Below are 23,930 nucleotides of genomic sequence, written 5' to 3'. Positions count from 1 at the left end.
AGGCAAAATCGGCAATGAAGGTGTTTATATATAGATCCCGATTACAGCCAGTCAGTACCCGTTTATAATGCATGGGAAATAACTGCGTGATTGTTGGCGTGTGTGTAGTAATGACAGAGTTATGTCCCATGTTTTATTGCCTTGTCTTGAAGAGTGAGTCCTTGTTTATGTAACTTCCTACCTGTTGTTGTTGTTGTTGTGTCCTTATTAAATATGGCGTAATAAACAACCACTCTAAATCTCTATGATATCGTCTATATGTTCAATAGTCTATACCTTACCTATGCCTAGTACGTATATTACTGGCTCTAATAACATGATATGAAGTGAGTAGAAAAGTGCCAGAAGACAATAGAGAATAAAAATTTTTTTCGCGGCGGTGGTGGGGTTTGAACCTGCGACCTTATTGGTACGACAACTCCGCCTGGCAGGTGAGAGCGTGGCTCTACCGTGTGAGCTATCCACGAACACAAAAATATTCGTTTCAAACCCAAAGTCATTTCTAGATCCCTCTCTCACCCACTTCTTGAGATCGCCGATTCGTTCACCACCATCGCGAAATAATTTTGACCAGCAGTTAAGCTTAATAGCCAATATTCTCATCACAAACATATAACATAGAAACGATTGAGACATTGAGTATGCTCCGGTGTATGGGGTGAATTTTTAATTCAGAAAAGTGAGTGGAGCAGGCACTTATGTTGGTAACAACAAGATATGAAGTGAGTAGAAAAGTGCCAGAAGACAATAGAGAATAAAAATTTTTATTCTCTATTGTCTTCTGGCACTTTTCTACTCACTTCATATCTTGTTGTTACCAACATAAGTGCCTGCTCCACTCACTTTTCTGAATTAAAAATTCACCCCATACACCGGAGCATACTCAATGTCTCAATCGTTTCTATGTTATATGTTTGTGATGAGAATATTGGCTATTAAGCTTAACTGCTGGTCAAAATTATTTCGCGATGGTGGTGAACGAATCGGCGATCTCAAGAAGTGGGTGAGAGAGGGATCTAGAAATGACTTTGGGTTTGAAACGAATATTTTTGTGTTCGTGGATAGCTCACACGGTAGAGCCACGCTCTCACCTGCCAGGCGGAGTTGTCGTACCAATAAGGTCGCAGGTTCAAACCCCACCACCGCCGCGAAAAAAATTTTTATTCTCTATTGTCTTCTGGCACTTTTCTACTCACTTCATATCTTGTTGTTACCAACATAAGTGCCTGCTCCACTCACTTTTCTGAATTAAAAATTCACCCCATACACCGGAGCATACTCAATGTCTCAATCGTTTCTATGTTATATGTTTGTGATGAGAATATTGGCTATTAAGCTTAACTGCTGGTCAAAATTATTTCGCGATGGTGGTGAACGAATCGGCGATCTCAAGAAGTGGGTGAGAGAGGGATCTAGAAATGACTTTGGGTTTGAAACGAATATTTTTGTGTTCGTGGATAGCTCACACGGTAGAGCCACGCTCTCACCTGCCAGGCGGAGTTGTCGTACCAATAAGGTCGCAGGTTCAAACCCCACCACCGCCGCGAAAAAAAATTTTTATTCTCTATTGTCTTCTGGCACTTTTCTACTCACTTCATATCTTGTTGTTACCAACATAAGTGCCTGCTCCACTCACTTTTCTGAATTAAAAATTCACCCCATACACCGGAGCATACTCAATGTCTCAATCGTTTCTATGTTATATGTTTGTGATGAGAATATTGGCTATTAAGCTTAACTGCTGGTCAAAATTATTTCGCGATGGTGGTGAACGAATCGGCGATCTCAAGAAGTGGGTGAGAGAGGGATCTAGAAATGACTTTGGGTTTGAAACGAATATTTTTGTGTTCGTGGATAGCTCACACGGTAGAGCCACGCTCTCACCTGCCAGGCGGAGTTGTCGTACCAATAAGGTCGCAGGTTCAAACCCCACCACGCCGCGAAAAAAAATTTTTATTCTCTATTGTCTTCTGGCACTTTTCTACTCACTTCATATCTTGTTGTTACCAACATAAGTGCCTGCTCCACTCACTTTTCTGGCTCTAATAACATGGTGTTCAAATCCCGTGACTGCATAATCTCTCTCTCTCTCTCTCTCTCTCTCTCTCTCTCTCTCTCTCTCTATATATATATATATATATATATATATATATATATATATATATATATATATATATATATATATATATATATATATATCGAGCGACCTTAGTGGAAATTCTGCTAAGTTCTTAACGAACGCAAATAGAGGAGGCATCAACTCTGCATCTGCAGCCTAGAGTAGAACCGCTGAAGATCTTATACGTTGGTTATGATTCTCAGCTAACTATATTCCCCGATTTCTCTCAACAATTTGGCATCAACGATTGAGCTATTGAGTTTTTATATAGCATAATATCCACTTAACGCGCTCAAAGCACTTTACAAGGGGTTCCTGGCCAACAGCAACATTTAACATTTAGGACGGGACATGACACCTATCAGGCGATATTACAATTTTTCAGACAGAGAAAACGCGGTTAACAGCCAGGTACTCATTTTACACCTGAGTACGGTGAAAGAATGTGAGTAAAGAGCCTTTTCCAAGGACTCAACTCTGCGCCGACCGAGGCTTGAACCCAGGACTGTCGGATCCGAAAGCGAGTTTCATACCACAAGACCACTTAGCCGCACAATTCTCAAACTGCATCACCGCTTGGGCCTTGGATGACTCAAAATATGTTCTTTAAACAAACAATTAAAAAAAAAGAAAGAAAAAAAAAAAAAAAAAAAAAAAGGAAGAAGAAGAAGAAGAAAGGCATTTTTCCATACAAACATAATATGAGATTCATAACTCTCATTCTTAAAGAACCCATCGCAAACGTTTAAATAATAATTTTAAAAAAGACCAAAAAAAAAACACAAAAAAAAAAAAAAAAAAAAAAAAAAAAAAAAAAAAAAAAAAAAAAAAAAAGAAAAGAAAAAAAAAAAAAAAAAGAAAACGAACAAAAATAAAAATCAAAGCAAAACCAGAAATGAAAAAAGAATAGGATACAAAACAATACATGAAACAATCAAACAACAACAAAAATAACACCAAAAACAAAACAGAACAGAACCATAAATAAAACAGAAAAAAAGAAAAGAAAAAGGGAAACTGAAACAATAGAGCAATATCCACAAAAATTGTTCAAAATTGTTCAAGCCAAAAAGACGTGACTGACGCCGGTAGGGCACGACTGCAATTTTCCGCGTCAGAGACAATGCTGTTAATGGTCAGGTACTCATTTCTTACATGAGTATAGTGAGAGAATGTCATTAACGTTGGTACTCAACATTGAGATATGAAGTGAGTAGAAAAGTGCCAGAAGACAATAGAGAATAAAAATTTTTCGCGGTGGTGGTGGGTTTGAACCTGCGACCTTATTGGTACGACAACTCCGCCTGGCAGGTGAGAGCGTGGCTCTACCGTGTGAGCTATCCAGAACACAAAAATATTCGTTTCAAACCCAAGTCATTTCTAGATCCCTCTCTCACCCACTTCTGGGACCGCCGATTCGTTCGCCCACCACCATCGCGAAGTATTTTGACCAGCAGTTAAGCTTAATAGCCAATATTCTCAACACAAACATATAACATAGAAACGATTGAGACATTGAGTATGCTCCGGTGTATGGGGTGAATTTTTAATTCAGAAAAGTGAGTGGAGCAGGCACTTATGTTGGTAACAACAAGATATGAAGTGAGTAGAAAAGTGCCAGAAGACAATAGAGAATAAAAATTTTTATTCTCTATTGTCTTCTGGCACTTTTCTACTCACTTCATATCTTGTTGTTACCAACATAAGTGCCTGCTCCACTCACTTTTCTGAATTAAAAATTCACCCCATACACCGGAGCATACTCAATGTCTCAATCGTTTCTATGTTATATGTTTGTGTTGAGAATATTGGCTATTAAGCTTAACTGCTGGTCAAAATACTTCGCGATGGTGGTGGGCGAACGAATCGGCGGTCCCAGAAGTGGGTGAGAGAGGGATCTAGAAATGACTTGGGTTTGAAACGAATATTTTTGTGTTCGTGGATAGCTCACACGGTAGAGCCACGCTCTCACCTGCCAGGCGGAGTTGTCGTACCAATAAGGTCGCAGGTTCAAACCCCACCACCACCGCGAAAAATTTTTATTCTCTATTGTCTTCTGGCACTTTTCTACTCACTTCATATCTTGTTGTTACCAACATAAGTGCCTGCTCCACTCACTTTTCTGAATTAAAAATTCACCCCATACACCGGAGCATACTCAATGTCTCAATCGTTTCTATGTTATATGTTTGTGTTGAGAATATTGGCTATTAAGCTTAACTGCTGGTCAAAATACTTCGCGATGGTGGTGGGCGAACGAATCGGCGGTCCCAGAAGTGGGTGAGAGAGGGATCTAGAAATGACTTGGGTTTGAAACGAATATTTTTGTGTTCGTGGATAGCTCACACGGTAGAGCCACGCTCTCACCTGCCAGGCGGAGTTGTCGTACCAATAAGGTCGCAGGTTCAAACCCCACCACCACCGCGAAAAATTTTTATTCTCTATTGTCTTCTGGCACTTTTCTACTCACTTCATATCTTGTTGTTACCAACATAAGTGCCTGCTCCACTCACTTTTCTGAATTAAAAATTCACCCCATACACCGGAGCATACTCAATGTCTCAATCGTTTCTATGTTATATGTTTGTGTTGAGAATATTGGCTATTAAGCTTAACTGCTGGTCAAAATACTTCGCGATGGTGGTGGGCGAACGAATCGGCGGTCCCAGAAGTGGGTGAGATAGGGATCTAGAAATGACTTGGGTTTGAAACGAATATTTTTGTGTTCGTGGATAGCTCACACGGTAGAGCCACGCTCTCACCTGCCAGGCGGAGTTGTCGTACCAATAAGGTCGCAGGTTCAAACCCCACCACCACCGCGAAAAATTTTTATTCTCTATTGTCTTCTGGCACTTTTCTACTCACTTCATATCTTGTTGTTACCAACATAAGTGCCTGCTCCACTCACTTTTCTGAATTAAGTACTCAACATTGCGCCTCTCTCAGTGTGACTCGAATCAAGGCCTTACGTCAGAAGCCGAGTATCGTACCACCAGAACAAAAAGCCACACCTTGACGTAAGTCATTCAGAACAGTTGTGAAGAAAAGATTTAAAATAAATATATTTTATATTGCTTCTAAATTGTTAAAACAAAGACCGACCCGGTTCCAATAGTTTGCAGAATAGTGGAAGGAAATGTGACTGCTCGCTTGATTTTAGAATTCTTGACCCAATGATGATGTCATTCTGGGAAGCGAGAGCAGACGATAAATTTCCTCTCGCTGACTCTCGCGATTCTTAGGTGTGGTAAACTGATAAACCTTGCAAAATGGCGATTAGCTTTGGCTTTAGACCGAATTGAAAACAATGTAGACAATTTGGATTAACTTGCAAAGGATTATTTTATCAAAATGTCTGAAATGGATGTAGATATTTCGAGGTTGCCAGAGGATGTTCGTGAACGGCTTGCTGAGCTGGATCTTGAGCTATCAGAAGGTAAGATAGACGTCGACTTATTTGCGGAAGAGCTCGCCATTTTCGTAATTTGCAGTCATAATAATAATAAATGATGCCTGTATTGGATGCTTTTATTGATCGTATCGTCATTCGTTTCCATGCAAACTTCGTTGAACTTCATCAATTATTGTTTGAAGTTTTGAGATTTGAAATTCAAGCTTGCAGAGTTGATATATTTAAGTTATAGGTTTAGGTATGGGACAAATTTTGACTCTGTCGTCGTCGTCTGCTGTCGTCCCTGCCCCCCTTTTTGTTCATTATCTTCTTACTCTTACTCTTACTTTCAAATTCAAATTCAGTTGTCTCACACTTAATAATTCAATAAAGAAAATTATAAAAGGACACCCCCCCCCCCTCCTTAAAAGAACCGCAACAAAACAAATAAAGACAAAGGCACATCCGTTTCAAATTCTGTAATCGTATGAACTGAATTCAAGAATTCTTTCTTACTTTTTAGACTTAGATCTAGACCTTAAAAAAGCAACACAATAAACAGAACAGAAAACAATAACAAAACAACTGCTCACCTTTTATATCAAATAATAACAATAATAATAATGAACACCAAAGCAAAGAATAGAATCTCAAAGAAACACAAAATCAAAAATATCTAGAGAGGTGGGCCTTTGGCCGACCAACCTCCGCTGCACGTCCAACTCGCCTTGAGCATGCATTCACGTAAAATATAAAGATTTTTTTTAAAAACCTACCTCTGTTTCAAAAACTAGCATCTTTCAACTTTCTAAGAAACATTTTGATTTTTCAGAACTTTAGTTCGTTAAAAAAATACCGGCCAATCTGACCCGTTGAGTCGAATGAAAACGAAATTTTGTTGTTTACACGGTTCAAAGGAAATCTCGTAAATAAGCTTTCATGGACTTCCTGTGTTGTTTTTACGTGTCACGTGACCTTTTTGAGAAATTTGTCGTCTGCTACAAATAATTAGACTGGTAGGGGGTAGATATTTTCGTTGGCGAAGAGAAAAAGTGAGTATTATTTCTTGGACTTGTAGAGAGGCCTAGGGTCCACCAGCAGTCAAGTTGATTGAATAAAAGAAAAAAAGGCCTTTTTTATCCGCCGCCACCACCACCGTGAGAGTGGAGGGGGGGGGGGGGGGTGCATGCCGACGAGAGGGAGACGTGTCGATTGGTGACCTTGGTGACGTAGACATCTCAAGGATGCTGGCAGTTGCAGTTGCAGGTGTTCTTAACCCCTTAACAGCGAAGCTAATTTTTTGCTTTTAGATAGTAGTTTGCTTTTATCTTTATTATTGTTAACGGGGAATACAGCGTTTCCACCAAGAGAGTAGTCAGACTATCGCAACTCGGACTTCAATTGTCTATAATAGTTTTGCCGTTACTTGTCTTTTGATGATAGAAGATTTGGTGTTAGGTCAAAGATCGAATTTCGCCGCTAAAAGGTTGCATTGCTACTGGGTTTGCTCTTCCCCCCTACTCACCTTTTTTTTTCTTCTTTTTTTTTCACCTTAGTATTGTTGATTGCTGCTATTTCCTTTTTTATGATTAGCAAGTGCCGTAGGAGTCTCACTGGATGCAGGAGTACTGCAATTAACCCTTTGCCAGTGACACTGATTTTTTTGTTTTTCAAATAATAGTCTTCATTTATATTATTTTTTAACGCAGAAAAAACAAACGTTTCCACCATAAGAGCAGTAAGAATATTGATAAAAAGCGCTTTGAGCACGTTGGGTGGATATTGCTCTATATAAAAGCTCAAGTTTTTAAATTGTAATTTGTTTTTTGTCTTTAGATGAAAACGGTAAGATTTTATTTTTGGTCCAAGTAAGATTGATATTCGCCTTTAAAAGGTTAAGTTGTTTTGTTGTTTCAGTTTTTTTTTTGTTTTGTTTTTCAAATGCGGATACGCTGCTTCTTCCTTTTTTTTTTTCCTCAACTGGCAAGCTATCGCTGTACTTACCCGCATGGCTTGCACACACAAAAGGATACATCTAAGTCACAAAACCTTACATCCAGGTCACAAAATCAGACAACTAGGCCACACATCAAGACATCTCTGTTTCGTTTGTTCCAAGATAGCAAAACAAACCAGACGTCTTGGAGTTCGAAAAAGCTTTCCATAAAATATTTGGTATTTGCAAGACCCCCAGAAACCAATTCCCTATACAGCTCTTGTGCACGGTTACTTATGACCTTGATTTCTTTCGTACCCACCCCCCAAAATCCCACTTATTGTGTGGTATAGGCAGAACATAGTAAATAGCTGGACTGCCACATGCGTGACTAAATTGGCCAAAGAGAGAATCTATACTTTGGCATTAGACACCCATTACCTGATGTCTTGGTTTTTAATCCTAGCCTAGTGAGAGAGAGAAAACAAAACAATCATACATGTATCTGCAAACAACAGAACGTTTTCATTTTACATTGAGATGGGAAGGGGAAGGGATAACATTATGACAAGAGAGAGAGAGAGAGAGAGAGAGAGAGAGAGAGAGATAGAGAGAGAGAGAGAGAGAGAGAGAGAGAGAGGGTGAGAGAAAGAGAGAGAGAGAGAAAGAGAGAGAGAGAGAGAGATGGGCGGGGGATGGGGGATAGTAAGGGGGAATGGGTAAAGATGAAAGAAACAATGGGTTGCCTGATGACGTAGATCAAAGGATTGTTACAGCGGTGTTCACGGAGCGTACTTCGTGAAATTTTAACCTTTTACAGTGACACTGATTTTTTTCTCCAGATTGCTTATGCAGAATAAATCGTTTCCACCAAGAGAGCAGTAGTAAGAGTATATTTCGACTCGGGCTTCAATTAAACTATAAATCGCAAAGCTTGTCTTTTAATGATACCATTAAGACTAAGATCTGGAGTTTGGGGAGTGTAAGATGGAATCTCGCCATTAATGGTTAAAATTGTTTTGATTAAAAAAAAAAACAACTCACACACACACACACACACACACACACACAAGCGCGCGCGGTCACGACAGCGAGGACCATCACTGACAGAATGTTGCAACGGTAAACCGGTTTACGTGTACATAGATCCTGAGGCTAGATGCCCCGTTACCGTGTACGTAGGCACTCCCAAAAAAAAAAGGAAGAAAGAAAGAGACACACACACACACATACTCTCACACACACACACACACACACACCACACACACAGTCTCGCATCCTCTACGAACTAATTTTGCGCACCAATTTTTACTGCACTTATGCACCAAATTGCATACCTATCTAGGGACACTTTTTTCCGTATCTTTTTCTCAATAAACTTTTTAAAAAACCTTTGTTTTGCGCGGCTATTGCGCGGCAGGCGGCTGGCACTAGGGGGCACCAACCTATGGGTCAGACGAGAAAAACACACGATTTAGCATGGAAATATTTAGGATATAATTTCAAACACAACTTTTGAAATTCATCAAGGATTGTCTAGTACCGAATGTTTTTTGATAGAAAACAAATGTATCTTCAAATCTAAACTGCTTTTGACGGTAAGCGGTAAGTTTTTATTTATTTTTCTGTCTAAACGAATTATTTGTCCTGGTTATAGAAGCTAAGTATTGGTAACACCGGCTCAGCTCTCTAGACCTCTAGTCAATAGGAATTTTATTTTAAATCAATTAAATATCAGTTTTTAAAATAATTATTTGATGCAAATGTGAGTGCAGAGAATTGGTTGGTTTTGGTTAAGCTATAGCATGCTGTCAATGATGAATGTATGACTGTCATATTACTCCTTGCATGTTGTATCTGCTATTGCATGACATACTTAAGTCATTTTCTTACATATTTTTTATTTTTTTTGGCCAGACAACGGACTCAATCTTTCTATCTAAAGTGCAGTTTCATTTTCATCTTTTATTTTAATTTTAAGCTAATTTTTTTCTGACGTTGGGTGATATTGCAGTTTTTCTCTGACCAACAATGCTGTTAACAGCCATTTTTTTACAATTGAGTACAATGAGAGAATGTTAGGAAGGAGCCTTTCCAGGGACTCAACTATGTACTGTTCAGAGTAGAACAGAGTAGATCCTGGGACCATCCGACCCGAAGTCGAGTGTCATACCACATAGTCACACTTTTAATCGTTACGTATGGAATATATAAGAGTAGACTAAGACTTATGAGTAAAATTTTTTTAACGAATTTTACATTTTTTGTGTTGTCAAAACACCACCTTTTTCCCCTAGACGTTTGTAATAATCTAAGACTTAAAAATTAAAGTGTTATAATGTAAGTTTCATTTCAATCTCATGCGCTCATTCTCATCTTTATGGAAATGAGGTCATGTCTACTTTGTTTATTCTATTTTTGTCTTGTTGTTTTAAAATTTGAGAAAAATTACGTTAAAATTATTAGTGAGGATAAATATGTGGCATGAAGTAACATAAATATAATACACTGAATTAGAGGTTTTGTGAATTTTATAGAGAAAGAGAATAAATTTACCCCATAAGCCTCAAGTGAAGTAATCCTTCAGAGCCATAAGGCCTATGGAGTCGAGTTTATCCTGGTTTCCATAGCGTGAAATGGACAACAACAAATGCTTCAAACAGAAACTGTAGAATACTCTTAGTAGGCAAGGCTTGCTACAATTTGGATAGGATATGAGTCTAACATAACTGGGTGGACAGGGGGTCAGAACAAATCTCAACTTCATCCAGGATCTATCTTGGTCCATTTGTATGTGTGTGTGTGAAGTGATTGCTATACCAACTGCATTATGGGTTTCCTGCAGTTCAAACCTGTTACAAATGTTTACTTGTTTTAGTTGAAATATTTATCAATTTTCCAACACATTATTTTTCACGCCATTCGCGACAAGAACAAATAATTCTATTGATTAACTTAAAAAAATTTTTTTTTGGAAAATTGAGATGGCCAATAATATTCCGTGTTGAATGGATGGTTTGTCCAAATAGTTGAAAATGATTTCTTGGCAACTTTTTTGGCAGTTAGGTTTAACTGTCGTTGCTATGTTTTATAGCATTAAAAAAATGTCATTACTTAAAAAAAGATAATAATTATTTAATTCAGATGGCTGATAACTACATGGTTCTACCTCCTCCTCCAACCACAAATTGATTGATGGGGAACCAAAAGTGACAAATATTATAATTATGGTAGCTCAATTGATTTTGATAGCAACTGAGACGTGTGAAACTCTGTCCAAGAAGTTAAAACCGTTTACAAAGGTCTCTTTGTAGTGCGGTCATAATGACTTTTAGCATAAGAGAGATGTGTGATTTTAATTGTAGTCAGGAAGTTGTGAAACACATTGGGTTAGTCTCATAGATATCACTATATTGTCAACAAAGCCAAATTTTTGTGATTGCACTGTGTCATCGGAAGTAACTTTTTTGTAAGAAGAGGTTCTGTATTTTAAATGTATTTTACTGCCTTTCGATTTATAAATTAATCAATGTTTTTAGCAAATATTTTGCACAAAATTTTTAATGATTATACAATGTATAATAAAAATGAAATGAAAATTGTTCTTATTTGTTTCGTTTTAAAATACAATAAAAATTGACTCACGAATTGAATTGCAGCGGTCTTAGTCTTAGCTTTCACAAAGTGTCAGGTTGATTCTGCGATAGGATACAGGGTTGATATTGGTATCATTGCTTTTATCATAGAGGCTGTCCAAGGCAAGAGGTGTTTAATTTTTAACAGCTTTGTAAACTTGGTTCCAAAACTGCACCAGGGTAACTGGTGAGATCATCTCAATTAAGTTTAGTGGCATGGCAATTTTCTATATATAATTTTTGTTCCTGCAATCCATTACTGCCCTTATGTATTACAAAAATCGTTTTGTGCGTATAATGGCATGAAATAATCACACACAAAAAAAACCCCGGCAATTTAGCTAGCCCATTCTAAAAAAATGAGGCTGCTTAAAACTAATTTGATGTTTACAAAGAATTGATCGGGTGAATTTTATTGACTGCTTTTATTGAACGTAGCAATTGCAATAACAACAATTTTAAAACCCTCCCGAGTTCTTTTTAAATTTTATTTTTTTTTTTTCAATGGAGAATAAAGTGAGATAACGTAAGGAAATAACCAGCAATTTATACCCAGTGCTCTGTTTGAGACTGATATTGCTCTGCTCATGACAATTTGACAATATCTTACAAACGGAAACAGCAACTTTCTATATCTTGTATCATTATAGTTATAGTAGTCTGATGTTGGTAGAGCAAACAAGAGGGATATTTTAGATAAGGCTGTTTTTGATTATAAAAATTTGTTACCCCTTGAGTTGCTACTGCTAAGAGTTGTCTTTTCTTTTTTTTTTTAGTTCTGCCATCCTCCCAATTGGTGTTGATCCTGGGTGCAGTTAGGATTTTTTTTCATGACCTTTTCCCCCTCTTCTCTCTCCAACCAGCATTGATTAGGTCTAGATGTGGCAGAAAGTACTTTTCGATACACCAGCATCCAATCCAAAGGGTAGCAAGAATTGCTATTGTTTGTTTAACTTACATACTGGGATAGATTCCAGTTTAATAGGCCAGTGTTTTTCTTTTTCAATACACCCCACTGTCCCTTCCCCATTCACCCCTTGTTAAGCAGTGATTGGGTTTTAATGCTATTTAATTTCTGCCTGATGTTTCCTCTTGGGAAAGTGGCAGACAGAAAATATTGTCGTTTTTGGCTACCATAAAAAGTGGAAGTGGAATACTACTTTGCCTCATTGGTCTTCTTTATTTATCGAAAACATCCACTTTATGAATTAATTAGCTCTTTTTGGTCGAGAACTCTCAAAGATTATGCTTGATTAGGTGGTAAAATTGATAATAATTACAATGTTCTTGTTTGGTCACATGACAGTCTCTTGTGTTGTACACCATATTTTAAATTTATTTTGGTGTTGAAAATCATAAAGTAAGTTGTTCTTGATTATGCACGTTTTCACATTGGAGAAATAGACAAGAGCTTTAGGTTGTGATTTGAGGCTAGCTTTCCAAATTTCTATTTAAAGGATAATTAATATAATTGCTGCTGATAATAATATATAATTTTAAAAAAAGTTCTGTGATCGATAAAGAATAGCAAGGTATATCACAGATTATTTAGTATTTTTTCAAATTCAACTTTTAAAGACGAAAGTGCAACGAAGCTGTGGCGAAGGGGTAGGATATTTTGCTGTTGTGTAGTCAGTTGGTTAACCTGAGTAAGAACTTGGTTTTGGCTTGATATTGTGAATTGGAGATGGAGTTTTCCTAAGAATGCATACATGTTTATAATATATGACTAGGAGCTGTGTATGTATATAAAAGGGTTTGAAAAGATTATACTTTTATTCTCAAGAATACTCTGCCATAGTTACTTTTAATTGCATAGTTGAGTACTTAAAAAAGACTCTTTACTCACATTCTCTTCAAGCTTCAAACTGAAGATTGTATGACCGCCTTTTCAGTAACAGAGGTTTAGAGGGAAGTAGGGAGCGATTTTTTTGAAGTCATCAGTTGAAAGGGCTTGTTTACAAGTGGTTGGTGGGAGTTCCAAAGTTGAAGGGTGGAGGGGAAGAAAGTGTATCGATGATGGTTAGAGTAAAAATGATGGTTCGTTCTTGAGTCGGGTTTAAAAATTATTGTTGTTCCGTTTCAAATTTTGAGTTTTCCGTTTTGTGTTTTGTGGAATACAGTGAGTTTGTTGATGGATTGTCTTTCATGTAGCGGTTTCCATTGGAGATCGTTTATGAGCTGATTTATGTTCATAAATCTTGCTCATAGTTTCCTGTGACAAATCTGGCTTCCGGACGTTGGACTTTTTCTAGCTTGTTGATTTCTTGTGATTTGTGATGTGTGGGTCAGACACTGCGCTACTATATTCCAGTATGGGCTTGACATATTCTTCATAGCATTTCTCTTTCACAGATTGGTGGCAGCGGTAGATTTGTATGTTGAGGAAGGCCATGGCGTTCTATTTGCCTCTCACCGTACCTGGCCGTTAACAGTGTCTCTGTCGGTGAAAAAATTGCTTTATCGCCTAACAGGCGTCATGTCTCGTTCTACATGTTATGTGTTGCTGTTGGTCAGGGACCATTTGTAAAGCGCTTTGAACATGTTTAGCAGATATTTCGCTATATTAAAAAAAGTTCCAAGTTTTTTTGTTTTTTTTTTGTTTTTATTTTTTGTTTTTATTTTTTAAAAAACTTAATCTTTCCATAAATGAAGCAAATTATTTTCTGCTTCATTCCACAGCAGTGTTACATATTTACTTACTTACTTAGATGCCTTTCGCGTCTCGACCGAAAGATCGGGTCGCCTTGGCTGTTTCCAGTATTTCCTGTGTGAGGTGTCTCCAATATTGCCGGTCCTCTGCTAGGGTTCTCAGATTTTCAAGGTCCCCTGCCGTTATGAGACTAATGCTTTGTCCAAGTGTTGTGAGGTTTTTGTTTAGGATCACGGGGAGTGTTGTGATCGGTCTTCCTCTGAAAAGGTTCCCGTGTTTTTGGAAGTATCCCGACATGGCTTGGTTTGCTGGTATGTTTTTGTCCCTGCGTAGTATGTGACCGAAAAGTTGCCATCGTTGTTGTATAATGTCAAGGGAGATTGGTCTTTCTTTTGTGATCTTATAGAGTGATTCATTTGAGATCTTTTTGGGGTATTTGATGTCCAGTACCCTTCTTAGCTGTGTGCGATGGAAGGCATCCAGATGTTCTTCTTCGGATTTTGTCAACGCCCAAGTGCCGCAGTTATACAGAAGTACCGGTTTTACAAGAGCATGGTACAGTTTCAGTTTGGTTTTTCTCTTTATTTTGTCACCTCTAATCCATACATTGGTGAGTTTACTGAGTGCGGCGTTTGATAGCTGTTTTCTTCTTCTTGTACATCCTCGGTGTCTCCAATTAGTGAGCCGACTTTCTTTGTTCTTTTCCATTCCTCTTTGTTCCTCGATATTGTTGTAAATTCGGTTTTATTGGCATTGACTTGGAGGTTATATTTCATGAGGGTATTTTGTATGATGTCTATATTTGCTGGTGTTGATCCAATAAAATCGACATCATCTGCATAGGCGATTTCTCTAGGGATTGCATTCTCAATATGAGTCGTTGGTTTTGGAATGACTTTTCGAACTTCTTTCAGAGCGTGTTCTAAGTATATTGTGAACAGAATCGGGCTCAGACTATCTCCTTGGGGGTCCCGATGTTACTTTCGAACTGCGTCTGTTTTGTGGCCCCGTATATCCTTGGTTGTATCTTTGTGTTGCTGAGGAGAAATCGGATTATTCGGAGCTCGTCTTCGTCTACTATTTCTGTTAATATCTCCAAAAGTTTTCCTCTGTCGATCGTATCAAAGGCTGCGGACATATCGATTCCGGTTATTGTTATGGATATGTTTTCTTTGAGTGCCTTTGCTGCCAACCATTTATGTGTCCATACAACGTCCGATGTGCTTCGGTCTTGGCGAAACCCGCTTTGGCTATGTGATAGATAATTTTCTATTTTCGGTGTTACATATTAGTTAATAATGGCAGTGTACCTCATCACCAACTTTCAAATGGCTTTGCGGCAAGTCTCTGTTATCCCAGACGTTGGGTTTTAGCTCTATGGAAATGAAAAGCAAGGCACAACTGCAAGGAGACTTTTTATCTCTGACCTAAGTGATTAGTCGTGTGCTCTTATCTTCTGGGCAGATTGTGTGTTGGTCCATGTTAATAAATGTTAATGCATTCTCTCTGCAAAATCTCTCTCTCTCTCTCTCTCTCTCTCTCTCTCTCTCTCTCTCTCTCTCTCTCTCTCTCTCTCTCTCTCTCTTTCTCTCTCTCTCTCACACACACACACACACACGCTCTCTCTCTCTCTCTCTCTCTCTGTTTATTTCTTTTTTTCCACACCCTCATACACACACTTATTTCTTTCGCCCCCCCCCCCTCTCTCTCTCTCTCTCTCTCTCTCTCTCTCTCTCTCTCTCTCTCTCTCTCTCTCTCTCCTCTCCCTCTCTCTCTCTCTCTCTCTCTCTCTCTCTTTCTCTTCTCTCTCTCTCTCCTCTTTCTCCTCTCTCTCTCTCTCTCTCTCTTCTCTCTTCTCTCTCTCTCTCTCTCTCTCTCTCTCTCTCTCTCTCTCTCTCTCTCTCTCTCTCTCTCTCTCTCTCTTTACCTCTCTCTCTACTCTTATTTTTCCAATTTGACATGTGTAGACAGAAAGGTGAGGGAGGGGAGGAGGGTAGTTTTTGTCTCATTAATGCGTTGTAGTCCTCTCATACCTCATCCCTTGCTATTTAAATAAACGACAACACAACGCGACACATTGTGTCAGTTTGCTCCGACGTTACACTATATGCAGCAGGGCGGTTCCTACCGCCTACCATACCTATCTTTCTCTACCTTTTTACATACAATATTAATTATTAATATTATATGTAGTTGACCTTGACATGCCTGTTTGTAACATCCGAAATATTTATTGTATCTGTTTATTTTTTTTTTTGTTTGTTTTTTTTTTAATTATTTTTTTTTATAGTAATGTATTGGGTTTTTTTTGTTGTTGGCTGCAGGAGGGGGTTTGAACCCGAAACATTCCGTGTTTGGTATTTTGTTCTTTTTTGAACTACTGTTACATTCATTTTTTATTATTGTTACTTTTTACAGTCCATTTTAGCAGCTTTTTATCACTTTGACTTGTATAACATACTGCACGCTCTAGCCTTATCCGTCATCATTAAAATCATTACCCCTTCCTTTCCCTACTTTCGTTGACATATTATTACATAATAGGTTGTGTGTGTGTTTGTCTTTCTCTGTGTGTGTGTTTGTCTGTGTGTGTGTGTGTGTGGGGGGGGGGGGGGGGGGGGGTGAGTTCTGAAGCATTTTGCTTTTGCCTTGTTATTTAACCAATTCCTTTAGTATTTGCTACAGTTTAAAATTGTGCCCTTTATTTTAGAAAGAAGTCCTCAATTCATCCTCCTCCTCACCATCACCATCAATGTTCATAAGTGTATTTCAGACCTATGGCCTTACTCCTTACGAGACAAATTATTCATCGTCATCATCATTGGTTCTTTGTCAAGGTCCTTTGCAGAGTTATCAGTCGTGAGAACAAGCTGGCTTCAAAGTGAGCTCGCTAAGATTTTTGAAATAACCGCTTCCCTGTGATACTCCGTTCATTTTTCATATTTATATATGTCAGTTGTTGTCACCATTGATTTGCTTATTATCATTATTATTATTATTATTATTATTATTATTATTATTATTATTATTATTATTATTATTATTATTATTATTATTATTATTATTATTATTATTATTATTATTAATATTATTATTATTATTATTTTTATTATTGTTATTATTATTATTAAATAGTATTTACACAATCCATTTTATCGAATGCGCAACGTCTCACTTTTGATTTCGCTATTCTTCTATGTAATTCTATTTCAAACGACACGACAAACAACAAGATAGACAACAGGAGATCCTCGCAATGTCAACAAACACGATTCACGATACTCTACTCCACTCTACATCGATGACTCATTATACCTGGTCTGTTCACGATTCACCTTCCATTCATTCCTACGAGTTTCCTTTACTTTCTTTTGTGCCTTATTTTTGTGTGAACGGAAATCAGATTAATCTTTCTTTCTTCTTCATGGGGGCACTCCTTCCTGTCTACTTAAGTCTCGTCAGGGCATTCCTGATTTGTTTTTGTTTTTTTGTTTTTTTTTGATGGGTTTGGTTTAAGCCACCAATCCAATCACTTACCATGCTTATCGTCGCTTTACTTTCACGAACGTCGAAGCCACAATATTGTTTAAAAACAAATCTTAGACATTTAATTCAGATATAAGAGAACAGACGTTCTCTCTGGACTGACTGTTGTAGAGCAAAGTGGAACTTGAATTGTGTTAGTTATATTGTTAGCTTTTTATATTGACCCCCCCCCTCTCTCTCTCTCTCTCTCTCTCTCTCTCTCTCTCTCTCTCTCTCTCTCTCTCTCTCTCTCTCTCTCTCTCTCCAATAAAGACGTAGAAAGAAAATGCAGATTTTTGTTTGCTGAAATTTGGTACGATCCCATTTGTCGTTTAACTATGCCATTAAATCGATAAAGATACACCCGTATACCGATAAGAAAGGCTTTGGTATTTTGTGTTTTTGATTTCAATAAGGGTCCATGCTTTGTTGTTGTTGTTTTTCTTTGTTTTTTTTTTTTTGTTTTTTTTTTCATATATGCTGTTCTTAGTTATGGAGTGTCACACAGTGCACCTATTCTCTTCAACCTATCCCCCCCCCCCCCCCCCCCCACACACACCACCACCACCACCCACATCATACGAAAGACTTGTCATCATCTCCTTACGCCAAAGGTCAAAGATCAGAGGGGCTATCTTTGACTTTAACTTGAAGACACGTTTATCGGAGTTTAAATCCTTTTCTCTACACTCTACAGTCTACACGCAGGACTTCTAATTCCCATCGTCCCAAAGTTTAAAACGATGGTAGAAAACATAACTGCATGTATATAATATTATAAAGGCGCCGTTGTATATATAAAAGCCGGTTACATATAAATTATAATGTCGTCTTTCGCTACTCACCTCGTGAATTGTTATTGTTAAACACTTAGAGCATGATGATAATCCATGGATAGGAGGGATACAACTCAAACATCAAACAACCGAAAACAAAAACAAAATTGAAACAATAAAGAAACAAGTTTCAAACGTAGAGAAGTTATTATTTTTTTTAGCTGCCATTCTTTTGGTGAGGGACCCCCCGGGTCTTGTGTTATCATCGTTTTCATTATTATTTTTCTTCTCCTTTTGTTATTATTATATTTTTTTTCGTAATTCAAGACGGAGAAATTGATGAAGTCTGTATCTTTCCATTGTTTTTCAAAACAAGCTAATATTAATGCCTTTTTTGTGTCCACACGTTACGAAACCACAACCTTTTGTCAGAGGATTATATATAATGAGGTATTTATTCTTATCATGGACAAGGCTCTGTAAAGTATTCTGAGTGAACACGTTTTATGGATATTGCGCTATATAAAAGCGCTTAAGTTTTGAAAAAATATATTCTATATAGAATTTATTTTCGTTCTCTCTTTCTTTCCTGATGGAAAATCTAAATCATGCATTTAACTTGTTTGTTTTGTTTTTTTTTTTTCTTTTTTTGTGGATATTGCGCTATATAATAGCGCTCAAGTTTTGAAAAATATATTCTATATAGTAATTATTTTCGTTCTCTATTTCTTTCCTGATGGAAAATCTAAATCATGCATATAACTTGTTTGTTTTTGTTTTGTTTTTTCTTTCTACATGGTAAAGTATGCACTCTGCAGACATCTGGCTTCTCTCCGTCCCCCTCTCACTTACCTCCAGTCACAGTTGTTAAAACAATGGGTTCGATTGGAGACATGTTTTTTTTTTGTAATCAATCTGGGTAGATTAAATCCATGCAGCAGAGCCAGACTAGACATATTTAGACTGCCGGTGCAGTTAGAAGCAGAGAGAAGGTTAAAAGCATCCGTAGAATGTCTGATAGAAGTCCTTGGGATGGATCTTTACATTTTGTCCCCCCCCCCCCCCCCTTTAAATGTTTTTTTTTTTTTCATTATTGTAAGCTGTGTCTGCTGAGTGATTCTCATCTGTTTTTCTTTTCATTGGCTGCTCAACGCTGGATATTTTTCATATTTATTTTTAGAGATTCCGTTAAAAAAAAAAAAAAGAATTCACAGGGTTTTGAAGTACCGGAAATAAATAATAATTTAAGAAAATAAACTTTATCAATATCGCTTAAGTTTTTTGTTGTTGTTTTTGTTGAGGCTTTTGTTGTAGTTGTAATATGGTAATGATATAAAAAGAAATGTGGGTAGTGGAACTGCATACTTGTGACATTAATTTGATGACGGGAATCTTGCTTAAAAGTAATAAAGGCAACCGTATGTAGTAGTATGCATGTATTACATTGATTGAAAGAACGGTTCACCGCTTTGTTCAGTTTATTTGATATGGGATTACCTTTCTTGTTCACAGTGTTGAATGGCCAAAAATCGATCGTTCCGCAGTCCTTCAATTCAATACTGTATCTAACTATAAATAAATATGACGAGACATTGGATAGGCCGGTGGGTGGGTAATTTACAATTGATTTTATTGTTTTGTGTGTGTTTGCATGTGTGGGTAGGGTTGGTGAATGTGTGTGTGTGTGTGTGTGTGTGTGTGTGTGTGTGTGTGTGTGTGTGCGTGGATGAATGTGTGCGTTGAATGTGTGGTCGGTTTCCGTCAACAATTATAACCACTCATTTATTGTTGACATTGATTATAGTTTGTTTTTCAAGTAAAAGAGTCATTGGGGATTATTAGGACTGAATTTAAAGAAGGAGCTTGGTTGTGTTGTTTTTTTCACACACATGCGCACATAAGCAAACATGTCAACAAGCACCCAAACTGACGTGAGCATATTTGCAGGTCTGATGTTCGGACGCAATTATGGGCTCATTTTTTTTAGAGTATTTCCATTACAGCTTATCCGAACCAGCGACCACCTGAGCTCTAGCCCTTCGGTCTTTCCATTACAGCAACGAGACCATACCAATGTGGGTTATCAGATCTGTAAATAACGTATACGTCTATCCAAAAACCAACAAACACGAGTTGATTTTAAACTAAAGCAGACCATTATATAAATAGAGCAGAGAAATAGAGATTTACAGATTGTTGATAAATCACCCTTGTAAATTGTCACAACTACACTCTTATTGTTCTCCCATCTCCCATCCCCTTTCAGTGTTAGCATTTTTTTCTTTTTCTTTTCTTTTCTTTTTTTTTTTTTTTTTTTTTTTTTTTTTTTGGTATGTGCAATGCACTCACTGTATCAACACTGTAAAGCGATACTGTCTGATACTGTTATATACACTACTTAAATACTCCGACAAAACGCCTCTTTTCAGTTTGGTGAGAAATGTTTTTTATCGATCAATAAGAAGAACAGCCAGGAACAGCCCACCTGTCAAACATTCTTTATTCAGGCCTTCTTCGAAGTCTCAGGCTTCATAGTTTTTCGACAGAATGGAGGTCATTTTAATTGATTGCTATTAGAATTAAGACATATTTGGCTTATTTTCCTTTCCTTTTCTCCTTTCTCTTAGTATGCTTATTGCAGGCATAGTCTGAACGATACTACTACTAAGTGTTTTGTTATCTCGTCGAATCTGGGTTACACCCTGCTGGGATTTCAGTTTTGTCTACTTAGGCAATCAAGTCTGAATACGATGGAGTTTTAACCCTGGTTTATAATGAATTCCTATTTTTTTTTTAAAGCCTATTTTAAATTTGTTTTTGTTTTCTCACGATTGGTCTCTGACCTACTTTAAACGTCTGTCTAGTGCCTAGCTAGTAGTCTGATAACGGCCATAAACTGTTGTTTTTTTTCTTTTCTTCTTCTTTCTCTCTCTCTCTCTCTTTTTTATGTTTAAAATAACATTGTAATGGAGCCGGTATTAAAATAAATTCAGTGACTTTTCAAAGCTGGTTCTTTTAATAAATGATTGTCGTTGCATGTCGTGGTATGTCGACAGTCCGAACTACTTGTGTGGTTGGTTATCCAGTTTATTTCTGTCGCGTTCGACGGATATTTGCAATTGCTAGTTATCCTTTGGGTAGGACGCTAACCCTAGCGTTAACACTGTGTGTCTATCTTAACACTGAATTATCGCATAGAGCCTTTCACCAATCCTCCTCCTTCTCCTCCTCCTCCTCCTCCTCCTCCTCCTCCTACTACTACTACTACTACTACTACTACTACTACTACTACTACTACTACTACTACTACTACTACTACTACTACTACTACTACTACTACTACTACTACTACTACTACTACTACTACTACTACTACTACTTACACCACCACCACTACGACCACACCTACTAAAACTACTACTATATACTTTTTTTTCCAACGCATACCTCCCCCCTTCCTCCTTCCATTCATTTCACAGTAAACACAAGGTTTCTCCATGTCTTTATCAGCACACGTACGAACCGATGAGATTTCTTAGATGTATCATCTTACAGATCGTTTCATATTCTTATCATGGCAAACACTGTGATGATGTCATGAAATTGAAGTTTTGCATAGGGTATCATCTTATGCACAATCACCTATGTAGTGACGAATAGAGAAAGGTATACATTATACATAACTGTATTATTTTAATACCTAGTAAGTCGGTGAGTGAATGAGTCATGACTTCCTCGCTACTTCTATTCTTATCTTTTTCGTCTTTCCTTTCTGATTTGACGGTGGTCTCGGTAGCTCAGTTGATAGAGCACCCACTCGCTTCGTACGCAAATGCACCAATATCGATCTCGAATGTAGTCGATATTCCATTTTTTGTCCACCCAACAGTAATTGGGCAGCTGGGCCTTTTAGCATCCCACCTAAAGGATACCCACTTGCTACTGTCCGTTTCATGCCATTTAAACCAGGAATTAACTTTGGACTTCATGGACCTTGAAGAACTAATCTTTGCAAGTTAACTGTGACAAATTCAAGAGCTGACAATGGGGCGATATAAAAATCTGAAAAAATAGTGCATTGGGAGCACATCTTACCGGTAATGGGGGGGTCTGAGGTTCGATATCCAATCGAGGTAGGGTGATATGTTGAGACTATTTTTTTTCTTATATTCTTTCTTCTGCTTTGTCTGACACTGTTGATTACACATCTTCTCAGATATGTATTTGTAAATCGGGAAGTTAGTCATGGCTTCTATCCCATTTTCTTATATTTTTCTTCTCGATAAACCGCATAAGGCGTGTGGCGGTGATGGAACGGTTCGAGCTTGGTCGCACAATACGACTTCAGTCAAGTTCGAGGGTTCGAGCCCACTTTTGGTTACTGTTTCCGCTGTCCCCCCAAGTCTGACAAGGATGGAGCTGATGTTACTGAGTCATATTTTGTCTGAGGAAATGTGAATTCAACCTCCATTCTGGTGACAATTTAAAAAAAGATATAACAACAAAAAACAAACAAAGAAGACTTTTGGGTGTGTTGATTTCATTTGAAGATGAGTCACCGTCGTGGAAAAATAAACACCATTTCCGAACGACACTTTCCCCCCTATTTCATGAGTCATTGGTTTTGAATTATAGGCCAGTGGAGTTATTTTTGTTGTACTTGTTGTCCATTCATTGTCTTCTTTTTTTTTTTTTTTTCTTTTAAAGCGGTAAAAACGTATCCTCTTTGCCCTTTGAGGGGACTCTCGTATGTTAAGCCTTCTTCCATTCACATTATTGAATATATCGAATTATCAAAATTTATAGTTCATAAAATTTATATGCGTAAACATATTATATAACAAGACAATTCTAAATATAACAATAAATCTCATTCACTCATTCCCTCCTCAATCACTCTCACTCATTTTCATGACGAGGTGGTTATCAACGGAGGGGGGCGGCAGCCTTCACAATCCGATGCCACTGCTCATCTCGGTCATTAGCCTTCTCCATCAGTCAGCTCGGTTAACGTCAGACTTGTCTATTCCTTAATGTCGTCTTCTCCCTTGACCTTCCGCCGTGCCTTGCATCATCACTGTCTTGCGAAAGCTGTCGGGTCTGACCACAGACTAGAGAGTCCTGTATTCTCTATGGGTCTGACCAAGTGTTCAAACCATACAATACGAATCCGCTCGGAGGCTCATCAGCGGTACGGTGTCTCGCTTTGTCACAAATGTCAAGACATGTTAAGCATGGTTAATGGCCGGATTGGTGACAGTGATCGCGGAAAATTCAGGTCCGATGTTGTTTCATTGAGTAAGACAATTAACACACATTACCCCGTTCGACTCAGAAGTGAGTGGGTGCCTGTCTATAGGTAATGTCGGGTATTGTAAGGGTGTTAGTACAAAAAGGACGCGTAACAGGCGACTGATAATGTACGAAAATGAAGTGTCGTTCCATATGGCCTGTCGGGGTAATAAATGAGTCATTGTGAATCGCGTTGATCACGTTAAATAGAAATACACTTTTCTGCTAATTTTTTGAATTATCATCCACTTTTCAACTCATTGAATCTTTAAAAAACAGGACTTCAAGACAAACTTTTAAAATTTATGTACTTTTTCACATATTGTCACCATCAGCACTGAATATTATTATTATTTTTTTTTTTTCATGATCAATCTTTCTCTCATGAAATTATGGTCAGAAGATAATATGTTGTTGTGTATCCCCCCCCCCCCCCCCCCCCCCTTTCACCCTCCATGTTTGTTGTTGTTTTATTTGTTATATGAAACAATTTCACAGCTTCCTCAATTTGTGTTATAATATGATGACTCCTAAATCTTCTTCATGGTCATATTATGTACACACTTCCAGTCATTATGGTTCTCTAATTACATTATCTTACAC

The 23,930-nt window shown here is 37.7% G+C and overlaps 1 protein-coding gene across 1 annotated transcript in view; it reads left to right on the top strand.

Annotated features, from left to right (window-relative positions):
- Nucleotides 1–5,303: 5,303 nt before the first annotated feature.
- Nucleotides 5,304–23,930, top strand: part of LOC144959000 (disco-interacting protein 2 homolog C-like) — a 90,083-nt gene continuing 71,456 nt past the window's right edge. The window contains exon 1 of the mRNA XM_078891315.1: nucleotides 5,304–5,555. Within this exon, the coding sequence (XP_078747441.1) occupies nucleotides 5,471–5,555 (85 nt within the window). The 5' untranslated portion in view covers nucleotides 5,304–5,470. The remainder of the gene's footprint in view (nucleotides 5,556–23,930) is intronic.

Source organism: Berghia stephanieae, chromosome 13 (assembly GCF_034508935.2).
Source record: "Berghia stephanieae isolate SIO BIC M18660-M18661 chromosome 13, UCSD_Bste_1.3, whole genome shotgun sequence".
Taxonomy (NCBI): Eukaryota; Metazoa; Mollusca; class Gastropoda; order Nudibranchia; family Aeolidiidae; genus Berghia; species Berghia stephanieae.
This window is presented reverse-complemented; position numbering and strand designations above follow the sequence as displayed.